General features: G+C 37.0%; 2 protein-coding genes and 1 long non-coding RNA gene across 3 annotated transcripts; all 3 read left to right on the forward strand.

Moving 5' to 3' along the window:
- The first annotated feature begins 3,046 nt into the window (after positions 1-3,046).
- On the forward strand, positions 3,047-3,685 carry LOC109163040. The gene has a single exon (XM_019311762.1). It carries the CDS (start codon positions 3,047-3,049, stop codon positions 3,683-3,685), a length of 639 nt encoding a protein of 212 aa, XP_019167307.1.
- Positions 3,686-3,747: 62 nt separating this feature from the next.
- On the forward strand, positions 3,748-6,893 carry LOC109163041. The gene is made up of 6 exons (XM_019311763.1): positions 3,748-4,504; positions 4,659-5,542; positions 5,659-5,898; positions 5,957-6,085; positions 6,188-6,604; positions 6,705-6,893. The coding sequence occupies exons 1-6, from the start codon at positions 3,748-3,750 to the stop codon at positions 6,891-6,893; spliced, it is 2,616 nt and encodes an 871-aa protein (XP_019167308.1).
- A 188-nt stretch (positions 6,894-7,081) lies between these two features.
- Positions 7,082-17,805, forward strand: LOC109162997. Its single transcript, XR_002051189.1, has 3 exons — positions 7,082-7,092; positions 8,950-8,955; positions 17,685-17,805. It is a non-coding gene; the product is annotated as an uncharacterized LOC109162997 (long non-coding RNA).
- The last annotated feature ends 1,976 nt before the right edge of the window (positions 17,806-19,781 follow it).

A 19,781-nucleotide genomic window follows, 5' to 3' on the forward strand; every position in this document is an offset into this window, starting at 1 on the left:
ATTTCTACCAAAAATACTAGGAGGTGGTAGGTAGATCAATTACTAGATTTGTTAACTCAACATTGAACACTGAGAAGTTTCAGAACAACTCCTCGTGGCATTCATAATACTCATCCCTAAAAAGGAATGAGATTCAAATAATACAGGATTGTAGGGCCAACTCATCTCTCACTGATCACAGTTCATCGTATAGGAGTGAATTACGAGCTTTCCAACCGACTAGTCGTCGATCGGTTGTACCCCTCTCCTTCACCATGAGCCCACCTTCAATTCCCCCCTTCTTCACCATGCCTTCCTAACCCTTTTTAGCCTAAATAATTATCACTTCACCTCATATACTCAAGCCCAACCCTATGTCAATAGGTAGGTTCCCACCTTCACGGGTCTATTGAGCGACTATGGCCAACTAGGCCATAGGACCCCATTGCTCCATCAAAAGGTATTTAGAAACTTAAAAGATGGAGCAGGGAGGAGAAAGAAAAATAAGTCTATAAATAATTTTGTTTTTTATCATTGATTTCGATGTATAGTGCATATACTTAGAAACTTAAAAGATGGAGCAAGGAGGGAACAAAGAAAAATAAGAGTATCAATAATTTTGATTTTATCATTAGGTTATATGTATAGTGCATATACTAAAATATGTTTGTATGAAAACTTTCTAGTGGCAATACAACAATACTAATCGTTGGTTATCTAAACATTTATAAACAAATATGGTATTTATTATGTTGGGCGTCGACCGGATTGACCGAGTTCAGTCCCTGCTCGATTCGAGACGTGACGCTATGGCTTATCATGGAGATATGTGATTAAACGGTTAATGTCCGCCTACTTATCATCAATTTGTTTTGAGTAGGATATGGCAACTAGGTAACATAGAACTCTGTGGTTAAGCATACTTGACTGGGAAGTGAGCATAGTGCAGCGCTGAGATCCAACATATTATTAAATTAATTTAATGTTTTGTTGTGAATAATTTTTAAAAAATTTGTTACTGAATAATCTGGTCAAATTTCCAATTTTCAACCAGTTGCTTTAAAAAACTAATCATTTTTTACAAGTATGTGTTTTATACTTTTTCAATCATTTTTAGTTCAAAGAATCAAAACTCTCCACTTCTAAGGGGGGTGTATTCAATCATGACTTTTGTAGAGTTTTAAAGACTTTTAAAATAATAGATTTTAATAAACTTTTATGGACTATTATAGAGTCATTCAAAAATTTTTAAAACATTGCAAGACTGTATAAAAGTCTACACTACACCAAATATGGCATTTAGCGGCTATTTTTTTTTATACGTTTAGCGGCGGTTACAAACCACCACTATTGTATTTAGCGGCGGTTATTCAACCATGTCTAAATAGTGTGTCGCGAAGCATTTAGCGGCGGTTTTGAACCACCACTAAAATTGGATATTTTGTTTAAGTTTTAGGGGCGGTTTTGATCTGTCAGCAAATGTTTAATTTGAATATTAGCGGCGGTTTGAAAACCACAGCTAAATTATATTTTTATTTTAGAAATATTTTTATTATATAATAATTGTGATATTTTCAAAAAATCACTAAAATTTTATTGTTTTTTTTTATATTTTATTTTTTGATCCTCTTTAAATTCTTTTTTTTTTTTTTTTTTTTAATGATCCTCATTACATTATATTTTTTTTTTCTTGTAAATCTCTAGATTCAAATTTGCATTACAACCACAAACAAACTATATATACACATCCAATTTAAGAAAAAATCAATTGTAACAAATACTTGTCATTCATAATATAAAGAAATATAATAAAAAAAATTACATATTGTCAATGGTAATGATAAATTATATGAAAAGAAAAAGAATATTGTTGATGATACAGAAATATTCTGCTTGAACTCAAGTAAGGGTGGGTCTCATTTTCTTCATGTTGTACAAATTGTGGTAACCCAGAACTTTAATGATATCTTGCACGAGGAATTTCTGGTGTGAGAATTAAACTTTTTCTTGTGATATTTTGAATCTTCGGAGACTTAGAAAACTCAGGGACTTGGAGAGCAGCAGAATGGTGCTAATTTCTTCATTTTCCCTTTCTTCATTTGAACAACTTTTATAACACTTTATTTCACAACCTTTTGTTGAGCAATATTTGCTAGTCTTCCTGTACAACCGTGGTGGTGGTGGTGGTGGTGGTGGTGGTGGTGGTGGTGGTGGTGGTGGTGGTGGTGGTGGTGGTGGTGGTGGTGGTGGTGGTGGTGGTGGTGGTGGTGGTGGTGGTGGTGGTGGTGGTGGTGGTGGTGGTGGTGGTGGTGGTGGTGGTGGTGGTGGTGGTGGTGGTGGTGGTGGTGGTGGTGGTGGTGGTGGTGGTGGTGGTGGTGGTGGTGGTGGTGGTGGTGGTGGTGGTGAAAACTATAGTTAATTATCGAAATAATCCCTTGACTATAGCGAAATTGTGAATATAGAGTTATGAAATTGTGATATAGAATTATGTAATTCTGGATATAGAGTTCTGCAATTGTGAATATTGAGTTCTGTAAATTTGTATATTGAGATCTAAAATTGTGAATATTCAGTTCTAAAATTGTGAATATAGAGTTCAAAAAGTGTCAATGTAGAGGAACGAATTCTGAATACAAACAGAAAGATAACGACAAGGACTGAAGTAACTTTTTTTAATTCAGTCGGCGTCGTTTTAACCAAGATAGGTGGACCTGGGTCCACTACATAATTTTCTGCAAAATACTAACTGCCTTTACTTTAATACAGGTTTATTCATAAATTATAGAATACGGCTCGAACCTTGCTTGCGGATTTCTGATCTTAATTTTTTGCATTCCTTATGTGTAGACTTCTCGTTATAATAGAAATAAAATCGGCTTAACAAACGCATTTGGCTCCGCTGTAGCACTGGCTAAATTCAAAAGTCATTCTTGAATCCGGGTTCGAATCCTGGCAACGGAATTTTTTTTTTTTTTTATCTCCCTTCTTGTTTTGGTTATTTAGTTATTTTCCAATCCATTATTATAATTTTAAATTCTTACATTTATATCTATAATTATTTTATATAATGCTTGATACAGTGGATTTATGGGTGCAGGTGTACAACCTGCCGGTTGGTTATAATACGGTGCCGGTACTTGAACAGACAGGGAATTTTTTGGGAAAATTCTTAAAGATTGATGAGAGGCAGATGAAGGGGCCACCCAAAACTTTCTACCGAATTAGGGTTTGTATGTCTGTGGATAAGCCCCTGAAGAGGAGGATGAAATTGATTCGCCGGGACAAGACTTGGGGGTGGGTGAATTTCAAATATGAGAGACTACATACTTTTTGCTTTTTCTGTGGACTTTTGGGGCACTCGGAAAAGTTCTGCTTGAAAGCTAGAAACTCGACGTTGACTGCTGAACAATATCCTTATGGGGTGTGGATGCGAGCTGGGCAGGCAAGAGGACCACGGCCAGTCGGTGAATCATGGCTACTAACCGAGGATGAGCCACCGATCCGCCTGGAACCTGTGAGGGTGGCGCCGGAAAAACCGATAGGGGTACAGGGCCGTGAGGAGGAGGAGGAGGATGGGGTAACGGCATTGGCTAAGCGTCGCAAGCAGGATAGTAGACAGCTGGCAGATACGGATACTAGTATGGCAGATAGCTCAAAAAACTTGCATCAGGCGGGCTCTGGTTCCCAGACCCGCCCACAACAATGAGTACTCTGAGTTGGAACTGTCGTGGCTTGGGCAATCCACGGACAGTTCGTGCAGTTGTGGACATGGTGTCCAAGAAGAAGCCGGATTTTGTATTTTTGATGGAAACGAAAGTAGCACGAATACATGCAGAACGAGTTCGCGTTAAAATTGGTTACGAGGGTCTGTTTTATGTTAATAATACAGGCCGCAGTGGTGGATTGGCATTACTTTGGAGGAAGAACAATACTGCAAGATTACTGGGTTACTCGAAGACACACATTGATGTGGAGGTGAGTATAAGTGGTTTTCCAAACTGGAGAATGACTTGTTACTACGGCTATCCAGAACGAACACGGAGGACTGAGTCATGGGATCTATTGAAACAGTTGGCAACACAATCTGAGCTACCCTGGGTTGTGATTGGCGACTTTAATGATCTCTTGTACCAGTATGAGAAGAGGGGAGGAAATCCACACCCGAACAGTCTGTTACGTGGCTTTGGAGAGACTATGGATCAGTGTGGTTTGGCACAGTTACCAATGAGTGGTAATCAGTTCACATGGCAAACGGGCAAAGGCACTCCTGGATGGATTCAGGAAAAATTGGATAAGGTACTGGTCACTAACCGCTGGAGGGATATTGTGAATGGGGCCACAGTTGCAAATCAATGGACTAGACGGTCTGACCACTCAGCTATCTTCATGGGGATTCGGCAATATGGGGGTAGGAGGGCTGGGGGCCGAAGGTTTCGTTTTGAGATGGCGTGGCTCTATGATGAGGGATGTAGAGCGGTAGTGGCTGAGTCATGGGAGGAGGGAAGAGATAGGGGAGCACAAGGCTGTATTGCACATTGTGGGAACCGGTTAACCCGATGGGGGGGGGGGGGACCGGTACCATAAGTTCGGGGAAAAGATTGAGCAGCTCCGGAGGAGGCAGGATCAACTCAAGGGATGTATTGATCATGCATCCCTGGAGGAGTATAACCGATTGGAAGCGGATCTATGCCGAGTGGAGATGCAGGAGGATGCATACTGGAAGCAGAGAGCCAAACAGCACTGGCTCAAGGATGCGGATGCCAACACGAAGTTTTATCACAGGTATGCCTCGAACCGAAGGAATAAGAATACTCTAGTTAAAATTATGAATGATAGTGGTGAATGGATGGAAGGGGATGATATGGCGGGTGTAGTTCTGGATTATTTTAAACGCATTTTTACAACTAATAATCCTGTAAGCGGTGATCTGATCTATAACAATGTTACGCCACGAGTCACTCGGGCACAGAATGAGGTATTAATGCGACCCTTTGAGGTTGGTGAGGTGAAAGATGCTCTGTTTGAAATGTATCCCGATAAGGCGCCAGGGCCGGATGGGATGAACCCGGGCTTTTATCAAAGTTTTTGGGATATTGTAGGAGGGGATATCTCGGCTTTTGTTGTAGACTGTCTGAATACAAACTCATTGCCACCAGGTTTGAATAATACCGATGTTGTATTAATTCCTAAGAAAGATGTCCCTGAACAGGTCACTGATTTGAGACCAATAGCGCTTAGTAATGTCATTTATAGAATTATGGCCAAAATGATAACCCGGAGGATGAAACCCCTAATGGATAGTATTATATCTGAATCCCAGAGTGCTTTTATACCAGGCAGGTTGATAACGGATAATATTTTGATTGCCTCAGAGGTAGGCCATTATTTGAACAGGAAACAGTGTGGTGTGGTTGGTTGGGGTGCCTTAAAATTAGATATGGCAAAAGCTTATGATCGGATGGAATGGCCATTTTTAAAAGGCATGATGATGGCACTCGGGTTTAATGACAAGTGGATTGAACTTATTATGACGTGTGTTACGACGGTGTCCTATAATTTCCTGGTAAATGGGACACGGAGTGACTCACTAATACCAACCAGGGGTTTAAGACAGGGGATCCATTATCGCCCTACCTGTTTATAATCTGTGCTGAAGGTCTCTCTATGTTATTACAACAGGCACAAGAAATGAGCTTAATACATGGATGCAGAGTAGCAAGGGGTGCTCCGCCTATCTCCCATCTTTTCTTTGCTGATGATAGCTTATTATTTTTTAAAGCAACTGTGCAGGAGGCAAATGAAATTAAAGGATGTCTAGCTCTATATGAAAGTATGTCTGGGCAAGCTGTTAATTACCATAAATCCAGTATATGCTACAGTAAGAATACAACAGAGGAGATCAAGGAAAATGTGGCACAAGTTTTGGGTGTGGTTCAGGCTCCTAACTTTGGAAAGTAAAGTTTTGGGTGTGGTTCAGGCTCCTAACTTTGGAAAGTACCTTGGATTGCCATCATTCATTGGAAGGAATAAGAAAGCTGCATTTGCTTATATAGAGGACAAAATCAGACAGAGAATAGGATCTTGGAACAAGAAACTATTATCGCAGGCAGGAAAAGAAATCTTATTGAAAAGTGTGGCTCAGGCTATGCCTACCTTCTCAATGAGTGTTTTCTTGTTACCTACTAATATCTGTATGGCTATTGAGCAGTTGATGAATAGATATTGGTGGGGCTCAGGGACTGACCAGAAAATCCATTGGAAAGCCTGGGATAAGTTATGTATACCCAAGAAGTATGGTGGATTGGGTTTTAAAGACCTAAGAGCGTTCAATGTGGCACTGTTGGGAAAGCAAGTTTGGAGGCTATTGACCAATACAGACTCTTTGGTTTCTAAAGTTTATAAGGCCAGATATTATCCTAACCAGTCTTTTACTGATGCAATTCTAGGAAACAATCCAAGTCACTGTTGGCGGAGCATTATGACGGCGAAGAGTTTAATTTGCAGTGGGGTGAGAAGACGAATTGGGAACGGAGATTCTACCTTTGTGTGGGGACACCCGTGGTTGCAAGATAAAGATGACCCCATGATCCAGACAGAAATGCCACTTCAACTGAGTAATGCCAGAGTAATCAACTAAATTAACCAAGATACAGGCACTTGGGATTATGATTTACTTACTGATATTTTTGAGCCTGGTGATGTGAGTAGGATTCTAAAAATACCAGTATCCCCAAGCTATGATGACATGTGGTATTGGCATGGAGACCCCAAAGGCAATTACACGGTTAAACATGGGTATAGGTGTATGGTGGGAAATTATGAAAATATTGCAAATGTGGGATTTGCAAAGTGGCTCACATTGTGGAAATAGAAAATACCACCCAAATGGAAAACCTTTCTATGGAGGGCTTTGAGTGATATTCTTCCTACTACCCAAAACTTGCTTATAAGGAGAGTGGAGATTGATCCGGTGTGTGCCATGTGTGGAGTTGTAAATGAAGATATTATGCATACATTGGTTTCGTGTGACTATACAAAGACCATTTGGGCACTATCTAACCTTCCATCTACAAATATTGTGACAAATATTTTTTATGAATGGTTTAGTGAAATGTTAAATGTTCTAGATTCTGATGGTATTGCCTACGCAGCTGCAATTATTTATCATGTATGGAGAGATCGGAATGGTGCGGTTTGGGATGCATGTTTGCCCAGACCACGACGAGTGCTCGCCGCGGCCCAGGCCGAAGTTACGACATGGCGTCATGCCCATGCACCAAGAATGGACCCGAGTCCCGTGATGCCAGCCACGGCAGCGCAGCCCACTGCCCGCAGAACCGAAACCGGAACAGCCCAGCATGCCGCACCCAGTCACACTCCAACGCAGCCACCACCATCCAAGTGCTATGTCGATGCTGGATATCGACACACGGACAACACAGCAACGGTTGGAGTGGTAATACTGGGACCGGGTGGTCAATTTATCTCAGCATACTCCGCACCTTTGCCACATTGTTTTTCACCACTCATGGCGGAGGCTTATGCTTTTAAGGAGGCTCTTTCTTGGCTACGCGAGCGTGGAGAGCAAAATATGGAGCTTTATATAGATTGCCAGGTACTGCAGACTTACTTAACGACACCACAGCTGCTGACAAGATCGTATGTTGGCTACGCAATTGATGGATGCAGGAATCATTTATCTACTTTTAATTATTGTTATGTTAACTTCATACCTAGATCGCAGAATATTTTAGCACATAGTTTAGCTACTACAGCTTTCCAGTATGACACAGCTATGTATTGGGATACTATCCCACCGGACGCTATTTCAGCTTATCTATGAATACAACCCATTGGTTGACCTTCAAAAAAAAATATAATTAATGACCAAAATATTTGATAATAATATGTCCATTATTTTTAAGTAGTATATATTATATAAAAAATTCTAAAATTAATATAACTATTAGGTATATATTACCATTTCTGCACCGCACAAATAAAAGGATAGGGAGTAGTTTATATAAAAGTAAAAAGCATATTAAAAAGCACAAGTTAATTAGTTGTTACACTAGTTAATTCATAACATGTTTCCACAAATAATATGTTTGTTGCACTAGTAACAACAGGTAGTCCGAATACTAGTGTCGCAATGTGCTCAATTTCATCAACAATTTCTATATTCATTTTGCACATGTTCACTTTCAAGTTCATATTTTTGGAATTAGTATGAATGAGTGTAATACTTGATTTTGTGTATGTGTGTGTGTGTTTTTTTTGTTTTTTTTTTTTTTTTTGTTTTTTTATTGAATTGATATTAACCTATGGAATTAAATTGTTTGTCATTTTATGCATAAACATTTTTTTAAAAAGTGGATAATCTTATATACAAAGTGCTCTAGTTGTCATGGTTGATGTTAATTTTGCCTTTAATCTAAGCAGGTTGAATTTAAAAGATAAAATAAACTATAAATTTATATTAGTTCTAAAATATTTAATGAATGCACAATAAGTATTTTACATATAGAATCAATGAAAGCAACAACGGTCGCTATTTTGGTAACTTATATATATATATATATATATATATATATATATATATATATATATATATTAAGGATCATGTGAAAATAGTACCATAGGAGAAAAATAAGAACCAATCTTGATTTTGTGTGATGTCCAAAAATATAAGATAAATATTAGGTGTCATACATTAATATAATATATAAGAGTTCGTGATGTTTGGTGGCTTGAATCTTGTGTGCTAGGTTAGATGTCTCAAGTTTGACCCTTACTAGTAACATCTTAACCTATTTTATAAAACCGTTGTTTTTGTAGTGTTTTTAAAAACAACACACAAACATCAACGGTTATATAAAATGTAAGATAAATATAAGGAGTCGTGCTTCAATATATGTAGGAGTTGGTGTAGCTAACTTGGTGGGTTGAGTATAGTGTGTTATGTTGGAGGTTTAGGTTTAACCCTTATTGGTAACATTTTAACTTATTTTATAAAATCGTTGTCTTTACAAAATAATAATGCGCAAAGACCACGGTTATATTTGTAGTGTTGTGAAAAAGAACGTGCAACTAAAATCGTTGTCTTTGTAGTGTTGTGTATTCAAGTGCTATTAAAGACAACACACAAATGAATAAAATCGTTGTCTTTTAAAAAAGGAAAAATGGTCAAATACACCCTCAAACTTTAGGTAAGAAGTCAATTAGGCCCCCGAACTTTTGAAAGTTGCAATTAAACACATTAACATATGAATTTAGTGCATAAAGGCCTAAAACCCTAATAGTGACCTGCAATAGCAGGTAAATGTACCCGCGGAGCTCCGACGGCTTTCTGACGAAAGCGTGACAAACAGGTCGCCGGAAATTTTTGGGGATTTAGAAGAAATTTGAGAAGAACAGATAGAGTTTTATTTATTGAAACAAAAATCAAATCTTGTGAGGAAGGGGATGGATTTTGGCGAACAGTTGAGTGCGTTGAATGGCTAACGTAACAATGGCAGGAGACTTCCGGAGACGATCACTCGCACGTTCGCTGATGTAGTGCACAATCGACAACAGAAAACAACAGTTAATCACAACATCATTTCAGATTTCCAGGGATTCAAGATCAACAGAGAAATCGCAACTCCAGGAAATAGAAAAAAAAAAATATCAAGAGCAATTGCATCAAGGCAAGCCTATTGTGCAATTACGAAGGAGGACTGGAGAAAATTGGCAAAACATGTGTTGATCCGGTTTGAGTCTGAGAAGGGGTGCAATTTTGTTTTAGAAAAAAATCAAGGAATAATTGAGGGTAGGGGTGTTCGATTTACCAAGTAGGAATTGTCACGCGGTCAACCACCGCCCCATCCTCCATTCGCAGCATCCGTCGCGCAATTGGAAAATAAACCCAATTATTTTCCTTTCAGACAATTGGCGCAATTGGCCCCACCCTCAACAATCACCAAATTGTCTTGTGCGACCTGCTGGTTACTTTTTCGCCGGAAAGTAGTCGGAGCTCCGCCGGTAAATTATTGACAAGCTATTGCAGGTCACTATTAGGATTTTGGGCCTTTATGCACTAAATTCATATGTTAATGTATCTAATTTCAACTTTCAAATGTTCGAGGGCCTAATTGACTTCTTACCTAAAGTTGGAGGGTGTATTTGACCCTTTTCCCTTTAAAAAATAATAATAATGCGCAAAGACAACGGTTTTTTATAACTGTTGTCTTTGTAGTGTTGTGTATTCAAGTACGCCTAAAGACAACATACCAAAGACAACAGTTAAATAAAATAATGAGTTAATACCCAAAATCGTCCTCGACTATAGTGGTTTTTCTCAATTTCGTCCTAAATGACTTTGGTGACCTAATATCGTCCCAGACTTTTGTGTTTCGCTCAATTTCGTCCTCCATTTGTTATTCCGTCAAATTGGTGTTAAATAAAGGAACAATTCAGTAATGTCAATATTGATCTCTCTTTACTTTCAACTTGTGAAGTGCGAAATTCATCTTTCTTGTACGAATTACACCCAGAATTACTCCCGGACCTGCAAATCAAATTTTATATTCGCAGTTTTAGGAGTAATTCTGGGAGTAATTCGTAAAAAAAAAGGGATTTCGCAGTTCACATATCTATGAGTAAAGAGATGTCAATATTAAAATTACTTAATTGTCTATTTATTTAACACCAAATGGACAGAATAACAAATGATGGACTAAATTGAGCAAAAGCACAAAAGTCTGGGACTAAATTGCGCGAAACACAAAAGTCTGGGACGATATTAGGTCACCAAAGTCATTTAGGACGAAATTGAGAAAAACCACTATAGTCGAGGACGATTTTAGGTATTAACTCATAAAATAATTGTCTTAAAAAAATAAAGAACGTGCAACGACAAAGGTTTTATAAAACCGTTTTCCTTGTAGTGTTGTCATTTCTCAAACTACATAAAGACAACACATTTATGACAACGGTTAAGTAAAAACCGTTGTCTTTGACAAAAGTGTTGCGTCAAAGACAACGATTTTCGACCAAACTGTTGTCTTTTATACAAAAGACAACACTTTTGTTAAAAACTATTGTCTTTCTAGTGTTGTCTATGTGCATTTTTCTTGTAGTGAGTGGCCAATTCAGTTCGAAGTGAACCATGTTAATGAGCAATAATTTGTTAGAGAATGAAAATAAATGAAATACTCTGTATTTATTGTAAGAGTAAAAATGTCCATTTAATATATCAAAAGAAAAAAATTGTCACTTTTAGAATAATTGATGGACTAATGTAAATACACAAATATTTCAAGAAAAAAAGTATTATAAGCGGCAATTTATATCGTGCACCAGGGCGCGCATTGCATTGTGCGCCGTGGTGTAAAACGACGTCGTTTTGGATTTTTTTTTTTTATTTTTTGAAATTTCGCTATCCTATGTCGGCGGTTAATTTTCTTTAAAAAAAATCTCATGTTAAAAAATGTACATAATTGTATACTAAAATGTACATAATTGTATAAAAGCTAGGGAGATTTGGAAGAATCACTTGATATATTCTTTTACTCTCTTCGATAGCTTGTAAACTCTTTATTTTATTGTGGGAGTGAATATTCACTTAGGTTAGAGATTACGTGAGTAACTCTTTCCCTTGTTTACATTCTCAAACTTGTTTAAACCCAGATTTAATATTGCACTTAAGTTTCGCACTAGGTGATTAAATGTTTGAATCCCAGGAATCTCAGTCTCTCTATTATTTTCACAAACCTACTACTTTGTTTTCTTTTTATTATTTTAATCAACCATCCATGATTTTCGTTAAGATTATTAGTTTCACAAGAATAAATTAGTAGCTAGTGCTTGATACGCCCACTTCCCTGTGAATCGATAACACGATACTCTGGAGAATTATTTGTTTGAGAAATATACTGCAATCAAATACTAATTTAGAATTGAGCAAATTACACTTTTGGTCCTGTGACTATTGGGGGTGTGTTAATTTGGGTACGTGACTTTTAAAAGTAACAATTTAATCCTTTGACTATCGTTTTTTTAGCAATTTAGGTCCTCCCGGCCAAATTGCCGGTTGAAATCGGCCGGAAAGATGTTTCAAATAAAAAAATAATATAATAGCGGGGGTAATTCCGTCTTTTTAGGTGTAAAATAATTAGCTGCAAATTATATATTATCCGTATTTGGTGATATGCGAATAGCCTTGTACGAAGAACCCTAATTGCATTGCAGATTTGTTGAGCAGGGGGCACGAAGAAGACGAACCCAGTACGAAGAGAAGAAAGCAGTGGCACGCATCATTCCCCATCTACTCGTTCTGGGTATGGCGAATTCGTATTCCTCTTGTTCTTCCAATGATGGTAGTGAGTACTATGAATTTGGGGAAAGATTTCCAATTATCCATTGTAGATGTGGTGAACAACTGAAAATTCGAACTTCATGGACAAATGAAAATCCAGGTCGTAGATTTTGGCAATGCTCCGGTGGTAATGTAAGTTCTGATTTTATTCTCTCCAATTTTTGTTAAAATTTTTCTGTTAATTTTCGAAGGTAATTGAGTTTTTTTTTTTTAATTAATTCAGAGGAAGGTGGGATGTGGATTTATTGATTGGTATGATCCTCCAATATGCTATCGTTCAAAGAAAATTATTCCGGGATTACTAAAACGCATCAACCGACAAGATGATGAGATACGCAAATTAAATATGAACGTTAAAGGTGATAAAGACGATGGCAAAGTGTGTTATGGTTGTAGGTGGATGAACAAGGTTGTAGTAGTGTTCATTGTAATATTTGCAGTCTTTGTTAGTTGTAGGGTTTAGGAAACTGATAATATTTATGGTATGTATGTGTAGTGGCAGTGGCCAGTGTGGTCTGTATGTGTAATGGCAGTGGCTAGTTTTGGTAGTCACCATTACAATTTGACAATGTAAGAATGATGGTATTGCAATGTAAGAATTATGGTATTGATCACAATTCAGCAAGTTTTGGTATTGACCATTACAATTTAGCCTGCTTCACCATTGACAAAAACTGAGTTTTGGTATTACAATTTAGCCTGCTTCACAATTCACCATTACAAAAACTTCACCAAAACCTACAGACTACAAACTAAATTACAGTTGCAAAGATTCAGTACCAAAATAGCCAAGGCAATCCAATGTACATGCATAAGTCAAACATACTACCAAAATAGCAGATCCAATGCTACAGTCAAAAAATTTTCCATAAACCAATCTAATTAAACTTGAAGTCATTGAATGTCTATTGGGTCATCCATGTTGCCAAAGAACTTCGACTTCATCACTGTCTTGCTCCTTGTGTAATAGGGTTTTTTCCTGTTGGATTCCCTCATCTTTGTTCCTCTCTTGGTTTTGGCTTGCGTTTCAGTTTGGTTCTCTTCATTTAGCTCTCCATCCTGTGCATTCTGGTTCACCTCTTCTTGCTGAGTGTGTTCCCTTTCTTCAGACTGGTGTTGATGTTGTAATCCAGTAGGCTGGTCTCTTTGCTGTTGCTGCCCTACTCCACTCTGCTGACTTGATTGTGGTGGTGCTGCTGCTGTCCTGATTTGGTGAGTGGCATAAATGACCCTCTTCTTGGGCTTTATCTGGAAATATAAACATGGATACGTTATAAATACTTCTCAACACTATTCTAAAGCAAAAGTATATCAGATTATACATTTTTATTTGGATTCGATGGACACTTTCTAGCATTATGTCCAGCCAACCTACATACAGTACAGTGTAGTTGAATATGGTTTCTAGACACTGTCTTTCCATCATGGGTCAACTCATCAACTGATTTCTTTCTTAGTTTCTTTGGCCTCCCAACCTGCATAGCACCAAAAAGTTTATACAATACACACTCAAAATATATCAGTGGCAAATGATGACTAGTAGATAAATACTTACCTTTGCAGAATACAAAGGTGGTAATGGAGGGATTCTGTCACACATAGGCCACTCAGCTACACCTGCCATGGGGTTGATACATCCAATATATATCTTCAGATAGGTCTCTTTCGAATAACATGGATGCACATAGTCCAACACTCCACCCTTTCCATATTTTTTCCAAATAGCACAGATTGCGTGCTTGCATGGAATGCCACTCAGCTCCCACCTCCTACAAGAACACTGCTGTCTTTCTAAGTCAACTTGTTGTCGATCCCCATATAGTTGTTGAACCTCAAACTTGAAGAAATCACATTGTGTGGCCTGGTAACCTGCTGCATCCTTCTCAATCACCTTTAACTTCTTGACAATGTTAGGAGATATCAAACCCTTCCATTCAGTTGCTTTCTGCCTGTTCTCAAACAATTTACCCATGATCATCCTCCTAATCCACTCTAAGCAGTCAATGATTGGCTTGTCCCTTGCCTCCAATATAGATGAATTCCAAGACTCACAAATGTTATTTACCAACATGTCAGACTTGCATCTTGTAGAGAAGTGGGATCTAGACCATTCTTTTGGGCTCTTATCACCTAACCATTGGTATGCATCTTCATCTAATCTCCTTAATATTCTTAAAGCATCATTGAATTTGTTTACAGTGGTTGCCTTAGCACAAGCCCATACAGCATCCTTAATTGCCTTTCCATGGAAACCTGCCACCTTCATATTAGCATGCAAATGTCTCATACAAAACCTGTGCTCCACACCAGGTAGCACCTCCACAAATGCTTGAATTAATCCCTTTTGTTTGTCACTTATGAAACAGTATTCATCTTCCACATTGGGGCTTATCTCCAGATCATCTTTCAGAAGCATTAGAAACCAAGTCCAGGACTCTCTTTTCTCTCCTTCCACAATAGCATAAGCTAGTGGAAATATACTATCATTTGCATCTACAGTCACAGCAGTCAGTAGCATCCCACCTGTTGCACTTCTAAGGTGACAGCCATCTACCCCTATCAATTTTCTACAGTTCTTGAAGCCTTGCTTGCTACTGTCCCAGCAAACATATATTCTCAAAAATCTTTCTTGTCCACTCCCATCTAGCAGGTCACTGGTCTTGATAATACATCTTGACCTAGGATTTGTCTTACAAATTTCTTCATAGTATCTCCAAATGTTTTTGAAGTTATCTTCCTCTTCACCTTCTCTTAGCTTCTTTGACTTCCAAATAGCCCTATAGGCTTGGGAATCACTCACATAAAATCCTTCTTGACTGCACACCTTATCCTTGAACTTTCTCATCATCCAATCTGGGTGGTCTTTTAAGTGAGTAGACCACCTCTTAGCAACCACAGTAGATTTGACCATAGAATTCTCCCAAACCCAAGAACACCCTTCATGTTCATCTATCATGTTCAAAATTCTCCATGACAATGAGCCTATTACTTTCCTCAAGCCTATTCTCCAAGGGCAACCCTCCTGTGTACACTTAACTATGACCCTTTCCTTGTCATTTTTAAGTGTTCTGATTTCTTTGCCATTTATGAAAGCATAGTTTTGAACTGCTTCTCTAAACTGTTGTTTGGAAGCAAAAGTCATGCCTAAAGTAAAATGAGGATCTTTCATGTCTGTTGCAGCTCTAAATATGGGCCATTTACCTTCCCCATCACTATCAGAATCCACAATTGAGTCCTCATCAGAAAAGTTTATTTCATCCCAACTGTTTTTCAACTTCTTTTTTTCAGCAACTGAAAGTACTTTATTCTCCTGTTTTAAGCTATCACCATCCTCCATTTTTAACCCATCCCCATCCTCCTGCTTCTGTTCTGCATTTAATCCATCCCCAAACTCTACATCATCCTGCTGATCTACCCCCAAACAGTCTACCTCAATCTCATTTTCCCAATCACTGCCTGCCTCAATTGCTACCATGTCAGCATCAAACAAGTCCAAATCATCCAGTGTTTCAACCCAAAACTCCAACATGTTACCTGGGTTGACTTCATTCAATATGGATATTATATCATTGTCTGTTTTTATCAACTTCAATCTTTCATTCCACCAACAATAAAGTACTGTTCCTGCCTCACTATACCCTAAGTGTTTTATCCTATCCTTCAACACATTTAAACAGACTTCATTAGCTTCCATTCTTTCATACACTTCTACATCACCACCCATGTATTTAACTTCACCAACCCTATTTATTATCCCATTATGGAAAAGGAAAACTGAAAAAGGGCCAACTCATGCTCCTGTCAAGCCACCATTCACACACTCAACAGTCATAATAGTGATCCCCACAAAACACAGAATAATAAAGTCATATGGAAAAGTTACATAATCACAGTATATGCACATGACATATTCAGAAAACTATAAACATAATGGTCCCCACCCACAGAACACAATTGAATAACACAAAAGTCCATAGATCGGTCACACCCACAGAACACAAAAGAACAAAAAAGAACAACACAAAAATCCAGATTTTGGTCCCAAAATTTCAAGACACAAGTACAAATTATATTATGCTTTATGCCAAGACACAAGTACAACACGACAAACCCTACATATGCTCTACTCCACAATAAAGTACTTTATTTGGCATAAAATTCATAAACTTCGTACAATTTCAACTGTAAAACAAATTTTTTCTTACTTAGCTGTAGCGTCGTTGAGCCAGACCCCATTCCAGTGGCAGACGTTTTACGCATTGAGAAGTCGAATCCAGTCGCAGAAGACGAACAACCCCTCGACGCAATCGTAGATACAGATTCCCTTCCTCGACTTCACAATCACTTGCTCGTACTGTGAGGATTTTAGAAATTAGGGTTGAGGATTTTAGAAAGAAAACATAGCTATTTGTTCTTCGACTTCCAACAGACTTCCGCTGCATTTCCCGCTAATTATTTTACACCTAAAAAGACGGAATTACCCCCGCTATTATATTATTTTTTTATTTGAAACATCTTTCCGGCCGATTTCAACCGGCAATTTGGCCGGGAGGACCTAAATTGCTAAAAAAACGATAGTCAAAGGATTAAATTGTTACTTTTAAAAGTCACGTACCCAAATTAACACACCCCCAATAGTCACAGGACCAAAAGTGTAATTTGCTCTTTAGAATTTTAAATTCATCTCTACCTAATTTGCAATAATATAAACACAATAAATGCACTAATGCCTGCAATAATTTTTTTTTAAAGTTACTGGTTCTATTACATTGTAGTATCTGTTCATATACTTTCTCAACCTACTGAAACACAAAGAACCAATAACGCCTCCACTGAGGCTCGAACTCATAATCTTCCAAATGAAAGTCCAACCCGGGTACCATTAGACCACATAGTCCTGGTATGCCTGCAATAATTTAATTACAAATCTATCAAAACTACATGATTTTTAATATAATAGAGGATATTATATACCTAAAACAGATAATGGATCAATAAGAACTTTATTTTTAAAGTGTATTCATTGAGTTGGAAAATAGTGTTTGAAATGACTTTTAAGTAGTATTTGCCTCACATTAAAAATAAATATAGTATTTGTTGATCCGACCGAGTTCAACCATTGCTCAATTCGAGACATGACGTTGTGGTTAATCATGGAGGGATGTGGTTAAATGGTTAATGTACACTTACTTAACTTACAACAGTCCCAAAATAGGTGACCCCCCTGAGAAAGTAAGCATAATGCAAAGATCTATCAATTCTTCCAAAAGATCTATCAATTGATATTAGAGCTGAGGTCACGGGCATGGCGCTAAGATCCATCCATATTTATTTATATTAATATAAGGGAAAATTACATCTTTAGTCGCTGAGTTATAACCAAGTTCCGATTCAGTCCTAAGTTATGGCCATATCCGAGTTTAATCATTCGGTTATGAGCAAAGTGGCGAGTTTAGTACCTACCGTTAATATTTTGTCTGCAACTAACTGAAAAGTTAAAAACAATTTAATAATAGAGGGGTAAAATAAGAATTTCAAATTATAATCTCCTTCTTATGTTGAAATCCATTGCGCAACAGTCATTCTTTTTTTCTTAAACCTACAAACAAAAGTCTTTTTCTTCCCCAATCTCTGAAATCTCAAATTTGTCCACTTCCAAGCTGCGAAATTCATAGGTAAATTGTTTCTTTATTTTATATGTTTAAATAAATAATCAATATTCTCCGTATTTATGAGCAAGAAAAAAGTAACTTGGAGGAGGTGTTTGCTAACTTCATAAAGAATATTGATTACTTTTTTCTTGATATAAAATAGAGAATATTGATTATTTATTTAAGCATATAAAATAAAGAAACAACTTACCTATGAATTTCGTTGCTTGGAAGTGGATGGATTTGAAATTTCAGAGCTTGGGAAGAAAAATATTTTCGATTGTCGGTAAAGAAAATAATGACTGTTGCGCAATGAATTTCAACAAAAGAAGGAGATTATAATTTGAAATTCTTATTTTACCTCTCTATTATTAAATTGTTTTTAAATTTTCCGTTAGCTGTAGACAGAATATTAACACTAATTTTCCGTTAGCTGTAGACAGAATATTAACACTAGAGACCAAACTCACCACTTTACTCATAACTGAGAGACTAAACTCAAATACTGTTATAATTTAGAGATTGAGTTCAAACTTAATTATAACCACTTTACTCATAACTGAGAGACTAAACACAAATACTGTTATAATTTAGAGATTGAGTTCAAACTTAATTATAACTCAGGGACTGAAGATGTAGTTTTCCTGATATAAATACAATTTATTTTTTTAAAGAATTTAAATTATGTGGCTCTTTGGCAATAAGTCCGAAAAGCTCACGCAAGCATGAAGCACGAGCACCCCCGTCGTGGGACCACTTTTCCAGGTCTTAGCTCTACATAGTTGAATTCTACACTGAATGATGCAAGGGTGGGCCACGTAGTTGATTTAGTCATTTAGACTTTTTTATTTTATTTTGTTTTGAAAACGTCATTTAGACTTTTTCTTTTTTTGGTTGTCCAAAGATATTCCTCCAGCCGAAAGCAAGAAGACTAATTCCCATCCCTACAGTCAGCACACTAAGTGGTAGGGGACTGGCCAAATGATTTGCTCCATTCACATGGGCAAGGATCGAACCCCCAACCTCATGTTTAAGGGATGAGGTGCTAAACCACTACGCCAACCATGTTGGTTGTCATTTAGACTTATTAGTTATTATACTTAAATAATCAATTCAGACTGATAAACTAGGAGTAAATACAGAGCAATTGCAAGGTAAAAATGACATTTTTCTCTTGAATTATATATTTATAATACTTTTTTATTTTGAATTATTTATATATTTATATTAGCCTTTTCAATTATTCTAAAAATGATAATTGTTTTTCATGATATGTTAAATGAACATCTTTACCCTTAAAATAAATATTTCATTTATTTTTTTTTTTCAAAATTATTCTTCCAAAAAGGCTTAACCCCAACCCTAACGGCTTTTTTTTCAAAATTATTGTTTATAGGTAGGAATGACCACGATTTGATTTAAACCAAACCAAACATTGTAGCAACCAAATCGAAAGGTCTCAGTTACAAATTAGAACCGAAACTCAGTATTTTGGTTTCAGTTTATTAATATCACAAATCGAAACTTTTGGTTCCGGTTTCGAATCCAAAAAAATTAAATAAATTAATTTTTAAATTTAAACTATTTTAAAAATAAAAAATAGAATTTTAAAACAAGTTTGAACCAACGATTCAAATTGGGTCCAGAATCGTGAATCGGTGATTCAAAATTAGAACTGAATCGCGATCATATCTCCTTATATGTGAGAATCAGTATAAATATGAAAAAGAACATATACAATTTGCAAATATTATAATTCTAATTTTAATCTAATGCTAATAATTGTTCCGATT

This window comes from Ipomoea nil, unplaced genomic scaffold, assembly GCF_001879475.1.
Source record: "Ipomoea nil cultivar Tokyo-kokei standard unplaced genomic scaffold, Asagao_1.1 scaffold2975, whole genome shotgun sequence".
In the NCBI taxonomy this organism is placed as follows: Eukaryota; Viridiplantae; Streptophyta; class Magnoliopsida; order Solanales; family Convolvulaceae; genus Ipomoea; species Ipomoea nil.